This window comes from Populus euphratica, unplaced genomic scaffold (assembly GCF_000495115.2).
Source record: "Populus euphratica unplaced genomic scaffold, PopEup_1.0 scaffold86.1, whole genome shotgun sequence".
Taxonomy (NCBI): Eukaryota; Viridiplantae; Streptophyta; class Magnoliopsida; order Malpighiales; family Salicaceae; genus Populus; species Populus euphratica.
This window is the reverse complement of record NW_011499880.1, coordinates 241,573-255,453: the sequence shown is the minus strand read 5'-3', so window position 1 is coordinate 255,453 and position 13,881 is coordinate 241,573. Positions and strand designations below refer to the sequence as shown.

The window sequence follows — 13,881 nt, the reverse complement described above, 5'->3', positions numbered from 1 at the left end:
TAAAATTGGGTTATTTTTTATTTTTAAAATCAATAAAAAAACCTAGAGGCTTTTAAACATTAAAGTCTTTTAAAATTAAGGTAATATTGTTGTTATTTTCTCCTAGTTTTTCATTGAAGAGTTTATTATTATTATTATTGTTATTATTGAACAAAAAATAAAATAGAAGTAATTTTAATAGACCGTCGTTTATAATGATTTTTTTGTAATTGTATTTAATCAGGGTTGGTGTACTAACAAATTCTCTCCCAGTATTACAATTTATTTTTTTTAATTCTAGCTTTTTAACATGTTTTTTTAAGACCACACATTAGATTAAAAAAAAAAACGTTACAATTACAAACCGTGACAAGAATAATTTTTACAAGCAAACTAAAACAAAGAAAGTTCATTATTTTTATTAAAAAAATAAAACAATAATAATATATAAATAAAAAAGTCCATTGAACCAACTAATGCGATTATCTTGACCAAGGGTTGGGCATGCCACTTTTAGGTCAAAATATTCTGTAATTGCGTAATAATTTTTTAGCAAATCCAATTGAATCAACATATGTTATCTAACTAATCCAACTAATATTTGATGCATATCATCGTATTTGAGGTGAATTTGATTATGCTAAAGGTATCAGTCCCTAGACTATTTAGGTCATAGTGTCTTTATAATATTGTTGTACTTTAAAACAAAGTTACTTTTACCAACTTTAGGTTTAAAAGCAATGTTCAATTAATATTTGTTTTAATTTCAAATTAAAGATATGATACTTTAAATTATTAAAAAAGAAAAACAAAGTAAAGTCTCAACTGCTTTTAATAAAAAATAAAACAGCTTCAAGGTTAACTATTTTCTTGAGCAAAAACGCCTTTTTTAAAAAAAAAAAGAAGAAAGAAAGCATAACAATTTTGTTTCTATCTTTGCAAACCAGACATGTAAATTTTTTTTTGTCTCGTACTTGTCTTTAGCATCTTGTATCTCAAACCAAATCCAACATTATTAAACATTGCTTTTATTAATGTTGCTTTAATCTCGCAACTTAAGAATAACATAGCATAGTAACGCTAAATATATCTTTGACTTTTTTTTTATATTAAATAACAATGAGATTTCATTAACAACGGCTTGTTTTTGCATTTTAAAAATATTTTTGAGCATAGTAACAAACATAATGTTGTCTTGAAATAAGAACAATATACAATGCACATGAAAAAAAAAACTTATATTTCATTGGGCAAATTAATAAAAATATATATAGATAAAAACTAATTTAAAATTAATAAAACTCATTAAATCTTATGATCAAATTCAATAAAGTGGCCATGGCAAACTAGAGCTAGTTATCTCATCATAAATGAGGGACATTTATTACTTCATAAATATGTTTTTCTTCATCATCTGAATCACTAAAATTATAGCCACCTTGGAAGGGGAGGGACTATCCTTCTCAAGTGATAGTCATAATAAGACTAACTATAATATTTGTTAACAATGAATTCAATTTGTTTTATAAACATGTGATTTTATATAAACAATTCGAACCCATTAAAACTAACACCCAAAACAATAGAGATTATAAAGAAATATCTCTCATGTATTTCATATTTTGTTTTGAAACTATAGAAATTCATTTCAAAACTACCATATAAATATATTTATTTTATATTTTTGTTTTTTCAACCAAACATATTTCTTTTTCTACTATTCTTGTTTCTTCTATTTTAAGACAAGATAGTAATCAAACACTATCTAAAAAACTAACAATTGAAATAAACAATAATCAAACGCCACTTAAAAACCTAACCATTGAAATAAAATAGTATAGAAAATTATGAATAAAAATAATGATATGATATATCAAAACTATTCTAGAGATAGATTTATAAAAAAAAATAATGATATGATATATCAAAAATAATGATATAATATACTATATTTATCTCTTCTATTCCAAACCAAAATAGTAATCAAACACCACAAAAAGACCACCAATTGAAACATAATAGTTTAGAAAATTATAAATAAAAATAATGATATGATATATTAATTAATAAAGTTTTAAATCTATGTGAAAAATCAAACATTAATTTTTTAAAAAATATGTAAGAATACTATCAATTTATCAGAAAAAATAACATACAATTTTACAAATTCTAAATTATACCTTTCAAATGTTCACTATAGAGAATGAAAATGTTTCCACAAAAAATAAAATCAGAAAAAGAATAAAAACACAAATCTTCTACAAACTTTGATTTGAAAAAGGAAGAAGGGGGAAACAAAATATACCTTGGAAGTAAGGATGTGCATATGCATAGCTCACGGTGATCACATTATAGAATAGAAAATTTAACTTTCTCCTCATGCAATTACACAAGCACACAGCCACCCTGATTTTATAATTGTAGTAGGATAAAGAAGAACCTCTCGTCCACTCTATTAATAAGATTAAATCCCCTTTTTGAACGATCTTAATAATGCATTTTTTATAATTTTTGTATGTTAATAAATTTTCTTTTTGAATGATTTTAATACACATTCTCCATATTTGTCTGTTGATAAGTGTAGATTAGCGTTGGTGTCACTTTCCATAGTTATGGGGATCTCTCCGACATCAACATGGTCATGATCAAAGTGTTGTCACGTTAGGTCATTCAAGGTGGGTTATGGTGGAGGTGGTTGTAACAATGATTTTATAATATTGTGTTAATTATTCAGGGTTAGTTGAAGATAAAAAAATATTTTGTGTTGGTTTTTTCCTCGCTTTTCTTTGTCTTTTTTTTTTTCCGCCGTGTCAACTTTTGAATGTTTTTTTTTTGGGGAGATTCTTCAAATTAATATCAGAAAAAAAAATCGTATTAAAAAATGTAGACATTTTTGTTTAACAAATAAGCGTAGACAATGATAATGATATAAATGCTAGTTTAATTTTCTTTAGTTGTTGAACCACTTGTGCCTAGAAAAACAGTGGTTGGTGTTGATTTGGAAATATGATTGTAGTTATTTTAAAAAAATAATTATATTAAAATAATATTTTTTTTAAAAAAAAAATTATTTTTAAAATTAACGTATAAAAATAATTTAAAATATATAAAAAATAACTTTTTTATAAAAATATAAATTTTTTTATAACATGATTTATATTATGTTTTCAAATATTTAAGAGCAGCTTGTAGCATATCTCATTGTCAATCGAACTTCTTTGTCAATTGAACTTCTTTGTCAACGTTGCAAACTAACTTATATCCATAATAACTTATAACTTCAAATCAAAATTTATGGCAAGAAAAAAAGTTATATTATTATCTATTATTTTTCTAGATAAATAAAAATGCTTTATTCTAGCTACAAACATGTATTCTACACTTTTATATTAATATTCAATTACTTAAAAAATTTATTTAGAGTATCTTAATAATTATTTTTTAAAATATTTTTTATTTGAAAATTTATTAAAATAATATTTATTTTATTTTTTGATATTAATATATCAATATAATATGAAAATATAAAAAAAATTAATACGTCTTAATAATACTTTTAAAGTAAAAAAAAAAAAAAATTTTTAAAATATTTTTTATTTGAAAATTTATTAAAATAATATTTATTTTATTTTTTGATATTAATATATCAATATAATATGAAAATATAAAAAAAATTAATACTTTTCAAAAATACTTTTAAAGTAAAAAAAAAAAAAAACCCACGTGAAAATGTTTTGCAAGTCTCGCAGATAGAATAAGAGCCTCGTTTGTAACCATTTTTAGGCCATCAAACTGCATCACCGTCAGCCGCATTGGCAATCTAGCCTTCTACAGTAACCTGAGTACATGTCTCCTTGGGCCCAAGCACGACAAGTGACCAAGGAGAAGTCCAAAAACTCTTTTAAGTAGGCTTCAAACAACAACCTCGTCAATGTTTATTTGTGATAATTTTAGGATAAAGTATCTCTTAAATGTAACATTAATACACAAAAGTTACAACTTTTTTTTATCTAATATATTAGAGAATTTATCCTGCTATTATTTTGGATCGTGAATAAAATTCAATTTCGGATAACATAGAACTTTTAAGCATTAACTCAATAATCCTAATCTGCTTCGAAGCATGGCTTAATATAAATATATGGCTAATCACATGTTTTTCTTCAATATAAAATAGGTAATCCTGCAACTTTCGAGCTGGTTTTGTTAAAATAACTATTATTATTCTTTGGATTAATTTATTTTTCTAAAAAAAATTCAATCATTTTCAAAGTACTTTTAAGAAAAAATAATAATTATGTAAAAATTGACTTAATATAATCTAGTTGACTTGGTAAATTTAAAGACACATGAATAATTAGAAAAAATATAATTTGACTCAGAAAATTTCAAGATGATATGTTTTTTATTACAAAACTTAAATGATAATATTTTAGATCAAACATATAAAATATATGATCTTAATCATAAGACCGTGATAACCTTATAAAAAGTAAATAAAAAAATATTTTAAAGCTCAATTCTCAATTAATTTAATGTTAAAAGATAAAATTTAAAAAAATTAATTAAAAAAATCCTGAGTCAATCTAGGTTAACTTGCTAAACTTGAGTTATGAGACTGAGATAACCTAATAAAAAACAAATAAAAAAATTATAAAACTCAATTCTCAATCAATTTAATACTAAAAAGATAAAATTAAAAAAAAAACACAAAAGAAGACCTAGATAAACTTGGGCTAACCTGTTAAACTCATAACTTAGGTTATAAGATTGAAATAACTTTATACAAAGCAAACCAAAAATAAACTATAAAGTTTAATTTTCAATTAACTAAATGTTTAAGGATGAAATTGAAGTTGCAATCTAGATTATGAGATTGAGATAACCTCATAGGTAATAAATTAAAATAAAGTATGAAACTCGATACTTAATAAATCTAATGTTAAAAAATAAATAGTAAAAAATACTAAATAAAAAAGTATTGTTTCAATTAGCATTATTTTGCGAGGAGGGGAATAATTATTTCCCCTCTTTAATTAGTTTTTGTTAACTAAATTATTCACTTGCATTATGTTGCGAATCAAATTATATTTTTTTTAACATATAAAAAATATTAAAGTATTATTAACATGTTTTCGTTAATTTTTTTTTTAAATTATGTGAGGGTTGATTCAATTTGACCTAGTAGATTTTAAGGATAAAAAGGCAATATTGATGATCGATAAAAATATAGTAGGACTAAAAAAAATTCAAGTTAATATCTCTTTTTTAAAAAAAAATATTGAGGCGACCATATTATAAATTAATATTTATTTGACCTATCAAATCCACAACATAGGTTATGAGACAAATATAGCTCTATATAAATTTAATTAAATCAAATTATAAAACTTAAATTTTTAATGAATCAAATATTGAAGGATAAAATTATTATTTTTTTTTTAAAATAACTTGAATTAACTAAGTTAATCCTCGAGTTCACAACCCGGGTCATGAGATCAAAATAACTTTTAAAAAAAATTATAAAGTTTGATTTTCAATTAATCATTAAATAATGAAATAAGATTTTAAAAAAAACTTCAATTAATCGAATTGATTTTTTTAACTAGTGAATCAGGTTATATTATTAGAATAATTTAATAAAAAAATAAATTTAAACAAAACTTCATCCCTAATAAATTAAGAATTAAAAAATGAAATTAAAAAAAAAACAATCGTGTGCGGAGAGAAAGAATAATTTCTCCTAATCAATTAGTTATTGTTAAAAACCGTGATAACCTCATAAAAAGTAAATAAAATAATATTTTAAAGCTCAATTCTCGATTAATTTAATGTTAAGAGATAAAATTTAAAAAAAAAAATTGAAAAAATCCTGAGTTAATTTAGGTTAACTTGCTAAACCTGAGTTATGAGACTGGGATAACCTAATAAAAAACAAATAAAAAAATTATAAAACTCAATTCTCAATCAATTTAATACTAAAAAGATAAAATTAAAAAAAAAACACAAAAGAAGACCTAGATAAACTTGGGCTAACCTGTTAAACTCATAACTTAGGTTATAAGATTGAAATAACTTTATATAAAGCAAACCAAAAATAAACTATGAAGTTTAATTTTCAATTAACTAAATGTTTAAGGATGAAATTGAAGTTGCAATCTAGATTATGAGATTAAGATAACCTCATAGGTAACAAATTAAAATAAAGTATGAAACTCGATCCTTAATAAATCTAATGTTAAAAAATAAATTGCAAAAAATACTACATAAAAAGGTATTGTTTCAATTAGCATTATTTTGCGAGGAGGGGAATAATTATTTCCCCTCTTTAATTAGTTTTTGTTAACTAAATATGTTGCGAATCAAATTATATTTTTTTTTAACATATAAAAAAATATTAAAGCATTATTAACATGTTTTCGTTATTTTTTTTTTTAAATTATGTGAGGGTTTATTCAATTTGACCTAGTAGATTTTAAGGATAAAAAGGCAATATTGATGATCGATAAAAATATAGTAGGACTAAAAAAAATTCAAGTTAATATCTCTTTTTTAAAAAAAAATATTGAGGCGACCATATTATAAATTAATATTTATTTGACCTATCAAATCCACAACATAGGTTATGAGACAAATATAGCTCTATATAAATTTAATTAAATCAAATTATAAAACTTAAATTTTTAATGAATCAAATATTGAAGGATAAAATTAATTTTTTTTAAAAAAAATAACCTGAATTAACTAAGTTAATCCTCGAGTTTACGACCCGGATCATAAGATCAAAATAACTTTTTAAAAAAATTATAAAGTTTGATTTTCAATTAATCATTAAATAATGAAATAAGATTTTAAAAAAAACTTCAATTAATCGAATTGATTTTTTTAACTAGTGAATCAGGTTATATTATTAGAATAATTTAATAAAAAAATAAATTTAAACAAAACTTCATCCCTAATAAATTAAGAATTAAAAAATGAAATTAAAAAAAAACAAAAAAAAAAACCAACGTGTGCGGAGAGAAAGAATAATTTCTCCTAATCAATTAGTTATTGTTAATATGGCTATGAAATTGGTATTGGAAACCTTTTAAATAAAATAAACTAATATTTATACATTGAAGTATGAATAACGAAAAATCATTGAAATAGTTTGAAAAAAGACTTATTATCTATTAATAACGAAAAATAAATTAAAAATACTTATCTATGTAGAGTAAGGAAAAAAAAAATACTAACATTGTGATCTTTTTTGAATAGCTTGTCGAACAACAAATCTGCCACGCGGATAGTAAGCTTGAAACCTTAGCGTCCTCCATTTATTCGAGAATAACTGTTCCTGTTTTTGTTTTTATCGAAACGTTTTTGAGTAGGACTGGATGATGATACCGCTACACTGTATCACACGGGTAGTGGCCCATACATGCACTTCCCTTACGCGTTTCGTGACTCAATTCCACCATCCCACACGTACCAAAGACCATCTTGCACGTGCGAATAAGGAAATTCAACAAATGAGGGAAAAAAAAAAACAGATGAATATATTTTATTAAGGAAACGCTTTTTGGTTCTTCCTCTTTTATTTTGCTGTTTGGGCTGCAGAATAATCAGAGGGAAAAGAAAGAGAGGAGGTTTTGGTGTAAAAAGACCAAATTGACCTCGACTCCTCTCTCTCTATCCTTGTTCAGCTTCTACGACTCTCTCTCTCTCTCTCTCGCTCTCTCGATCAGCCAGTTTCTTCCTTTTGGCGGTTATTGTACGGTCACCATGAACCAGAAGGCCAGCGTCTCTAAAGAGCTCAATGCTAGACACAGAAAGGTTAGTCTTCCTTCCTTGATCGAAATCTCAATCCTGCCCCTGCCTGTTCTTGATTGTTTTTGTGTTAATCTCGATTTCTTTTTTATTTTGATAATTTTATCACGCTTTGAATTAAACGGAGATTGATTTGATATGATGGGTGCTGTGACTTTAGATTAACTAGATGATTAATTAGATCGTTGATTCTTTTATTTCTGCGTGATTATGCATTTGATCTAATATTTTACTGGTAATTGATGAAATGTGGCTTGATTAATTAATGGTGATTGCGTTGATTTTGTGGAATTTATTTAATTCTTTAGCTATGCGAATTTCAAGTTTTAGATTGGCTGAGGTTTATATCTGTACGATGCTATTCATTTGTGTTACTGGTTAGTTATATAATATGCTGAGATCCAAGTTTAGAAGATTTTCTCTTGTCGTTAGAATTGGATTTTTTCAGAATTATATCTTTGAGGTGAAAATCTGGTCTAATTCGAAACCAAGAGCCAAGAAATGTCCTTAAATTTGTTGCGTTTTGTAGATATTAAGTTAGGTTCATCTATATTAATGTCCCTGATGATTATTTTGCTTGTGATTTTTTTTCTTCTGTAATGATAAATATATGTGTTTCTAGTTTGTCTTTGATGAGTGCTGCTATGGCATTCTCAAATGAGGATTGAGTTCAACCTTAGAATTTATTTGGGTTTTTTCTTGTGCTAGTTATTGTGCTCATATGCTGTTTGTATGTTTAATTATATAATTTTGCATTGAAGGGAATGGAGTGTGCATTTTTATGAACAAGTCTGTTACCTGTTTGTTATGCAAAACCTGCCAAATTAGCAGTCTGATTGTCGCATTTTTCAGTGGAACTATTTTGAATTGAGTGTTTTGGGATTAAATTTTAGTTATTTTATAAGCAGCTGGAAATGTTACTTTGTCCCAACATTTAATTCATGGCTGAACTCTGGAATTTTCTGGAGTCTTTATTGGTTTCCATATTGTCTCTTGTATAATGTGTTTCATTCCTATGGTGATTATTTGAACCTTGTAGCGATGGGTTACTATATTTTAATACATGTCAAAGTTTAGACTTTATGACTGCCATTGATGCTAGCTACATATGGTGCCATTTGTCATTGAAGTGGATTATATGATTTTTGTTTATAAAATTTTTTCTTTGGTGTTTTCCATATTCTAATTGTTTTTTATTTGTCATTCTAGAAGCAGTGCTATTCATTCCTCTTTATTTCTTAACAGTGTATTGTCTTGAATTACTTTTTTCCTGTTTTGCATATGCAGATCTTGGAAGGCCTCCTCAAATTGCCTGAGAATAGGGAATGTGCTGACTGCAAAGCCAAGTATGTTTGGAGAAGAATATGAGGATATGATATAATTAGGATGATAGTAAATAATTAGAAAAATAAATATACAAAATTATTTAACAGTCATGGATCGTCGTAACTAGCTTGATGCTGTTAGTTTTCTTATTGTTGCTCTATTATCAGTTTGAGCTTGTGGTGCTAACCTGTTTGCAAATGCAGAGGTCCAAGATGGGCAAGCGTGAATTTGGGTATCTTTATATGCATGCAGTGTTCAGGGATCCACAGAAGTCTTGGGGTACACATATCAAAGGTGACAAATTTCTTTCTAAACCATCATTAACTTTTAATGTAGGATTAGAATCTTTAACAAAAGACTAAGATAATGGTTGTTTTTCTTTGTGCACATAAAAAAAGTTTTGTAGATAAGGCCTTCAAGGTCTTCGATGAAGAGTTGCTTTGTGAAAAAAAAATGAGGAAATAGTTTTTGTATTAGCCTTTTTTATTACAAAACAGAAAATTGAAAGGAAGATGGTATGGTGATTTTGAATTTCTATGTATGACTGTTATTTCACCATCTTTTATGGCTAAAAAACATTGTTTCAGATACAAAACAATCTCATCTCACTAGGTAATATTGTAGTATCATTACCTTTCCTGATGATACCAAGTCCTAGGCAAGTAGCATATTGTCTACCTTCTTTGATTGTGTCTATACTTGATATGCTGTTTAATAGTGCTTCATTCATTTCTACAGCTTGATTTTCTATTTTCAGCAACATTGGTTAATGAAGTTTTTTTTTTTTGTCTCTATTGCTCCTGAGCTTCAATTTGTGCTCTTCAATTTCCTAATGATATTGCTCTTTTTTTTTTCTTTGATTGATTGATCACAAGCAAGCACAATGGTTATTGATGTGCCGTTCATCTTCTTCTTTTTAAAACTGTAACTGACATGCGTGGTAACTAGGTCTACTGTTGGTTAATCAATGGATTTATATCTTGCTGTTGCCTACATGTCATGAATCTGGTTATTCGTTTTTTTCTCTTGGAGATGCTGCTTAATATGCATCAAAGTGCTATTATCCTTGAAGATTTTTGTCTCCTGATTGGTTCTCTTCTGCAGGTTCGATCCGCAACCCTTGACACATGGCTTCCAGAACAGGTTGCATTTATTCAATGTAAGCTCATTGGCTTGTTGCAAACTTGTGATTATTATGATTGTTTTACAATTACTTTTGGGTTTAATAAACAGCTTGCTTTGTATTGTTTGTTTAGCAATGGGGAATGAGAGGGCAAATAGTTATTGGGAAGCAGAGTTACCCCCAAACTATGACAGAGTTGGAATTGAGAATTTCATTCGTGCGAAGTATGTGTATTTTTAGAACTCTATTATTAGCAAGTTTTCTCAATCCTCTTTGTGTGTTGATATGATTGCAGTGCACCTGACTATTACAGTTTCTTTCAGGTATGAAGAGAAGAGATGGGTCTCTAAAGATGGAAGAGCACAATCTCCTCCTAGTGGCCTGGATGAAAGATCGCTGCATCAGAGACCCGGTGAAAGAAGTGGGCATGGACACACCAGCAGTTCTGAAAATTTGTTCGAGGAAAAAAAGAATTCACAAGTATCAAGCTCAAGGAACAGTGCTACTGCTACAAGAATAAGTGTTCCTGTTCCTCCTAGAGGACCCGAGCAGGTATGCTGAGTTTTGTCTTCATAGTCCAAGTGGAACAGTCGTTCACTCAAAGAATCTGTAATGAAATAGTTGATCATTTCTTTTCTTTATTATGTTTTGAAAAGAAAGCTTCAACAAATCCTAAAATCTAAGCATGCAAAATTTTGTTGGGAAGAAACGGTTTTGATTTTAGCCTTTGGCCTCTCGCAAATAAAAGCACAACCACTCGCAATAGCCAGTGTTTATGTGCAATTGAATTATGCCATATCTTAGTCGTTTTGATCTAATTTTTGCAATTCACCATGCTTTCCTGTGTCTCTTGTTGGTTAGAGTAACTACATGCATGATTCTTATTTCTTCCTCACTTTGTAATCATCTCGCACTTTTTTATTTTATTTTTTCATTCCCACCCAGAAAGGTCCTACATCCATAAGGATTCGAGCATGACATTTTTTTCATAAACAGGTTACTCCTGCTAAGCCTCAAGAGGTTCTTGAAAAAGCTGAACCAATGGTGGAAGCTACTGAAGCTGCTAAGAAAGTTGCAGATGCTGCTCCAGCTGTCTCTGCACCCAAAGTTGATTTTGCTACTGACCTTTTCAACTTGCTCTCTATGGATGGCCCTAGTGAAAATGGCTCAGAAGTAGCTTCCAATGATGATAATGGTTGGGCAGGTTTTCAATGTATGTCTTCTTGTGTTTGGACAATTGTTACTTGCTATGATCTCCTTTGTGTTTTTTGTTGATATTTCATTTTCACACATGTATGGTGATTCTTGTTATCAATGTGGACCATTCCAAAATTTGCAGCTGCAATAGTTGCTGAAGAATTGTCAACGACTGGAAAAGCTGTTCCAACAAAAGCTGTAGAAAATAATACCCAGTCCAATTCTGGAATCGAGGATTTATTTAAAGATTCGCCTTCTTTAGCTACCCCTTCAGTCTTGGAGAAACCCCAGAAAGATGTGAAAAATGATATAATGAGCCTTTTTGAGAAGGTATGTACTTTTGGCATTTTTAATGCATCTTTTGAACATTTCATCTGAAATTTGTTTGGTCATATATCTTATCCTGGCTGAGCTTTCCAAATTTTTAATCACATCTGTTACCTCTGTAAAAACCAACTTTAGTTTGAGTTCATGCAAGAGTTTAGCTTTTTGAAGTTTATGTGGAGTTGAATTATTAGCTGATGATTTTGTTTCCACCATCTCATAGTCCAATATGGTATCACCATTTGCGATGCATCAACAACAACTTGCTATGCTAGCGCAACAACAGCAACTTCTTATGGCTGCTGCAGCAAAATCTGCTGGTGGGGACCCAAAAGTGATGAATCAACAGCAACTTGCTATGCTGACACAGCGACAGCAACTTATGGCTGCAGCAGCAAAGTCAGTTGGCGGGGACCTGAAACTTTCAGGCAGTATTCAAAAACAAGGGCCAAATGGTATTAACATACCTGCACAAAATTGGCCAAACATGGGATACCAAATTCCTGGTTTGATGATGCCAGTAGCTGGGCAGGGTGACTTACAGAAACTTATGCAGGTACATATCATGGAATTATGTGTTGCTTTCATATTCACTGATACTTAATTTGCTTCATTTGGTGATATTCTGATGTTGCTGTTATTTTTTTTATTTTTTATTTTTTGTTGTTAGACTGGTAACATAGGACTGACACATCCAGGGGGAAGCACTGTACAATATCCACCATCAAGGTATATTTGTTTTTCCAGTCTGCTATGTTGTTGGTGAATAGAGAAACATGTGATTGTGCTTTGCACTCTGGTGGAATTGAAACCATGGACATTACAACCACTTTCCTGTGCGTTTTTTTTTTTTTCCAGATGCTAAGTTTTTTCATGTTCCTCCATCTTCCCTCATCCTGCCCAAGTTTGGTCCTCAGTCTTGCATTGCATCTAAAATTGCTTTGCATGGGGCATAAAATTTTGCTAATTACTTCAATTATTTCCAATTGAAGAAGCTTTGCTTAGTCTCGAAGAGTGAAGAAGATGGCAGTGATAAAGCTATAGCACAAGCTTGCAGCCACATTTCTTTCTTTTCCCCATCTTGTTACTTGCAGGACAGTTGCTCTGTGCCACTTAAAAACACGGTAGTTTTAAGTTTTAGGAGACCAATATTTCTGTTTTATCACTCCATAATATGTAAAATCAGACTGTTGGTGCTTTTCCTGTGCTAGTAAAACGATACTGACCATCGTAGAACAATTAGAAATGCAATCATTTGAAAGTTTCAGATGCATTCATGCTTTTCTTTTCCACCAATAAACTTTCGTCTCCTGTCTAGTTTTTGTGTTAGATTCCCTACCCAAATTCCTGCCATTTGTTGTTTGCAGCTTTTTTGACATGGGGCAAGTTAACCCTGCCAACGGTGGGACAAGCACTGGAGCCAGTAAAACTCAATCAGCAGCTCCGGTTTCATCTGGTGGTACTAAAATGCAAACCGGAAAGGATTATGATTTCTCCTCTTTAACTCAAGGCATGTTCTCAAAGCATTGAGCGCCTTGAGGGAGGGAGTTAATGTGGGCTTCATCATACAATACTGAAGTAGTTGCGTTACAGGAAAATAGCACATTGAAAGTTTTTGTTTCCTCCCCCTGGATTTGCGATTGTAAACTATTGTGTAGAGGCGGCAGTTCCAGTTTTTCCTTCATATTTCGTTGATGGTTCATTTGTACGAGTAGATGTATCCAGAGTAATAAAGATGGGGCTAGATTGATTGCCAGCTTCCCCTTGCTCACACCTTTTTGCCGTGCTTGGTAAATTTTTCTTAAAGCGTCAGTGCTTTTCTGCCAAAAAAGTGTCCTTGGACATGATTAGAGATCATAATTTCTTCAACAGAGGCCTTTCTATTTTCTCATTTATTCAACTAAAAGTACAGGTGGGGAGACCTTCAGTGCTGGTGCCACACTGGGCATTCTTTCAGTGATAAATAAGAAAACCCAGGAAGAATGCCCCCCTGAGGAGAGGGTAATTGATAGTTCCACGCGTAGATGGTTGAATTTTTTTTGTAATTTACGCCCCGCGGCCCCCCACGCCAACCACCCCCCAAACCTTTCTAGCCTTTTTTTATTAATTGTACCCTTGCA

At 29.4% G+C, this 13,881-nt stretch overlaps 1 protein-coding gene across 1 annotated transcript; it reads left to right on the top strand.

The window, feature by feature from the left end:
• Positions 1-7,540: 7,540 nt before the first annotated feature.
• On the top strand, positions 7,541-13,532 carry LOC105129155 (probable ADP-ribosylation factor GTPase-activating protein AGD5). The gene is made up of 11 exons (XM_011031102.1): positions 7,541-7,797; positions 9,079-9,137; positions 9,321-9,411; positions 10,222-10,276; positions 10,374-10,464; positions 10,564-10,792; positions 11,237-11,453; positions 11,580-11,767; positions 11,985-12,317; positions 12,432-12,490; positions 13,129-13,532. The coding sequence occupies exons 1-11, from the start codon at positions 7,747-7,749 to the stop codon at positions 13,289-13,291; spliced, it is 1,536 nt and encodes a 511-aa protein (XP_011029404.1). The 5' UTR covers positions 7,541-7,746; the 3' UTR covers positions 13,292-13,532.
• The last annotated feature ends 349 nt before the right edge of the window (positions 13,533-13,881 follow it).

Bases quoted from the DNA above. Each gene is read 5' to 3' on its own strand.
- LOC105129155 (XM_011031102.1), top strand. From the start codon at position 7,747: ATGAACCAGAAGGCCAGCGTCTCTAAAGAGCTCAATGCTAGACACAGA. The intron at 11,454-11,579 runs GTATGTCTTCTT...CAAAATTTGCAG, and splicing joins TGGTTGGGCAGGTTTTCAAT to CTGCAATAGTTGCTGAAGAA. The intron at 11,768-11,984 runs GTATGTACTTTT...ACCATCTCATAG, and splicing joins TAATGAGCCTTTTTGAGAAG to TCCAATATGGTATCACCATT.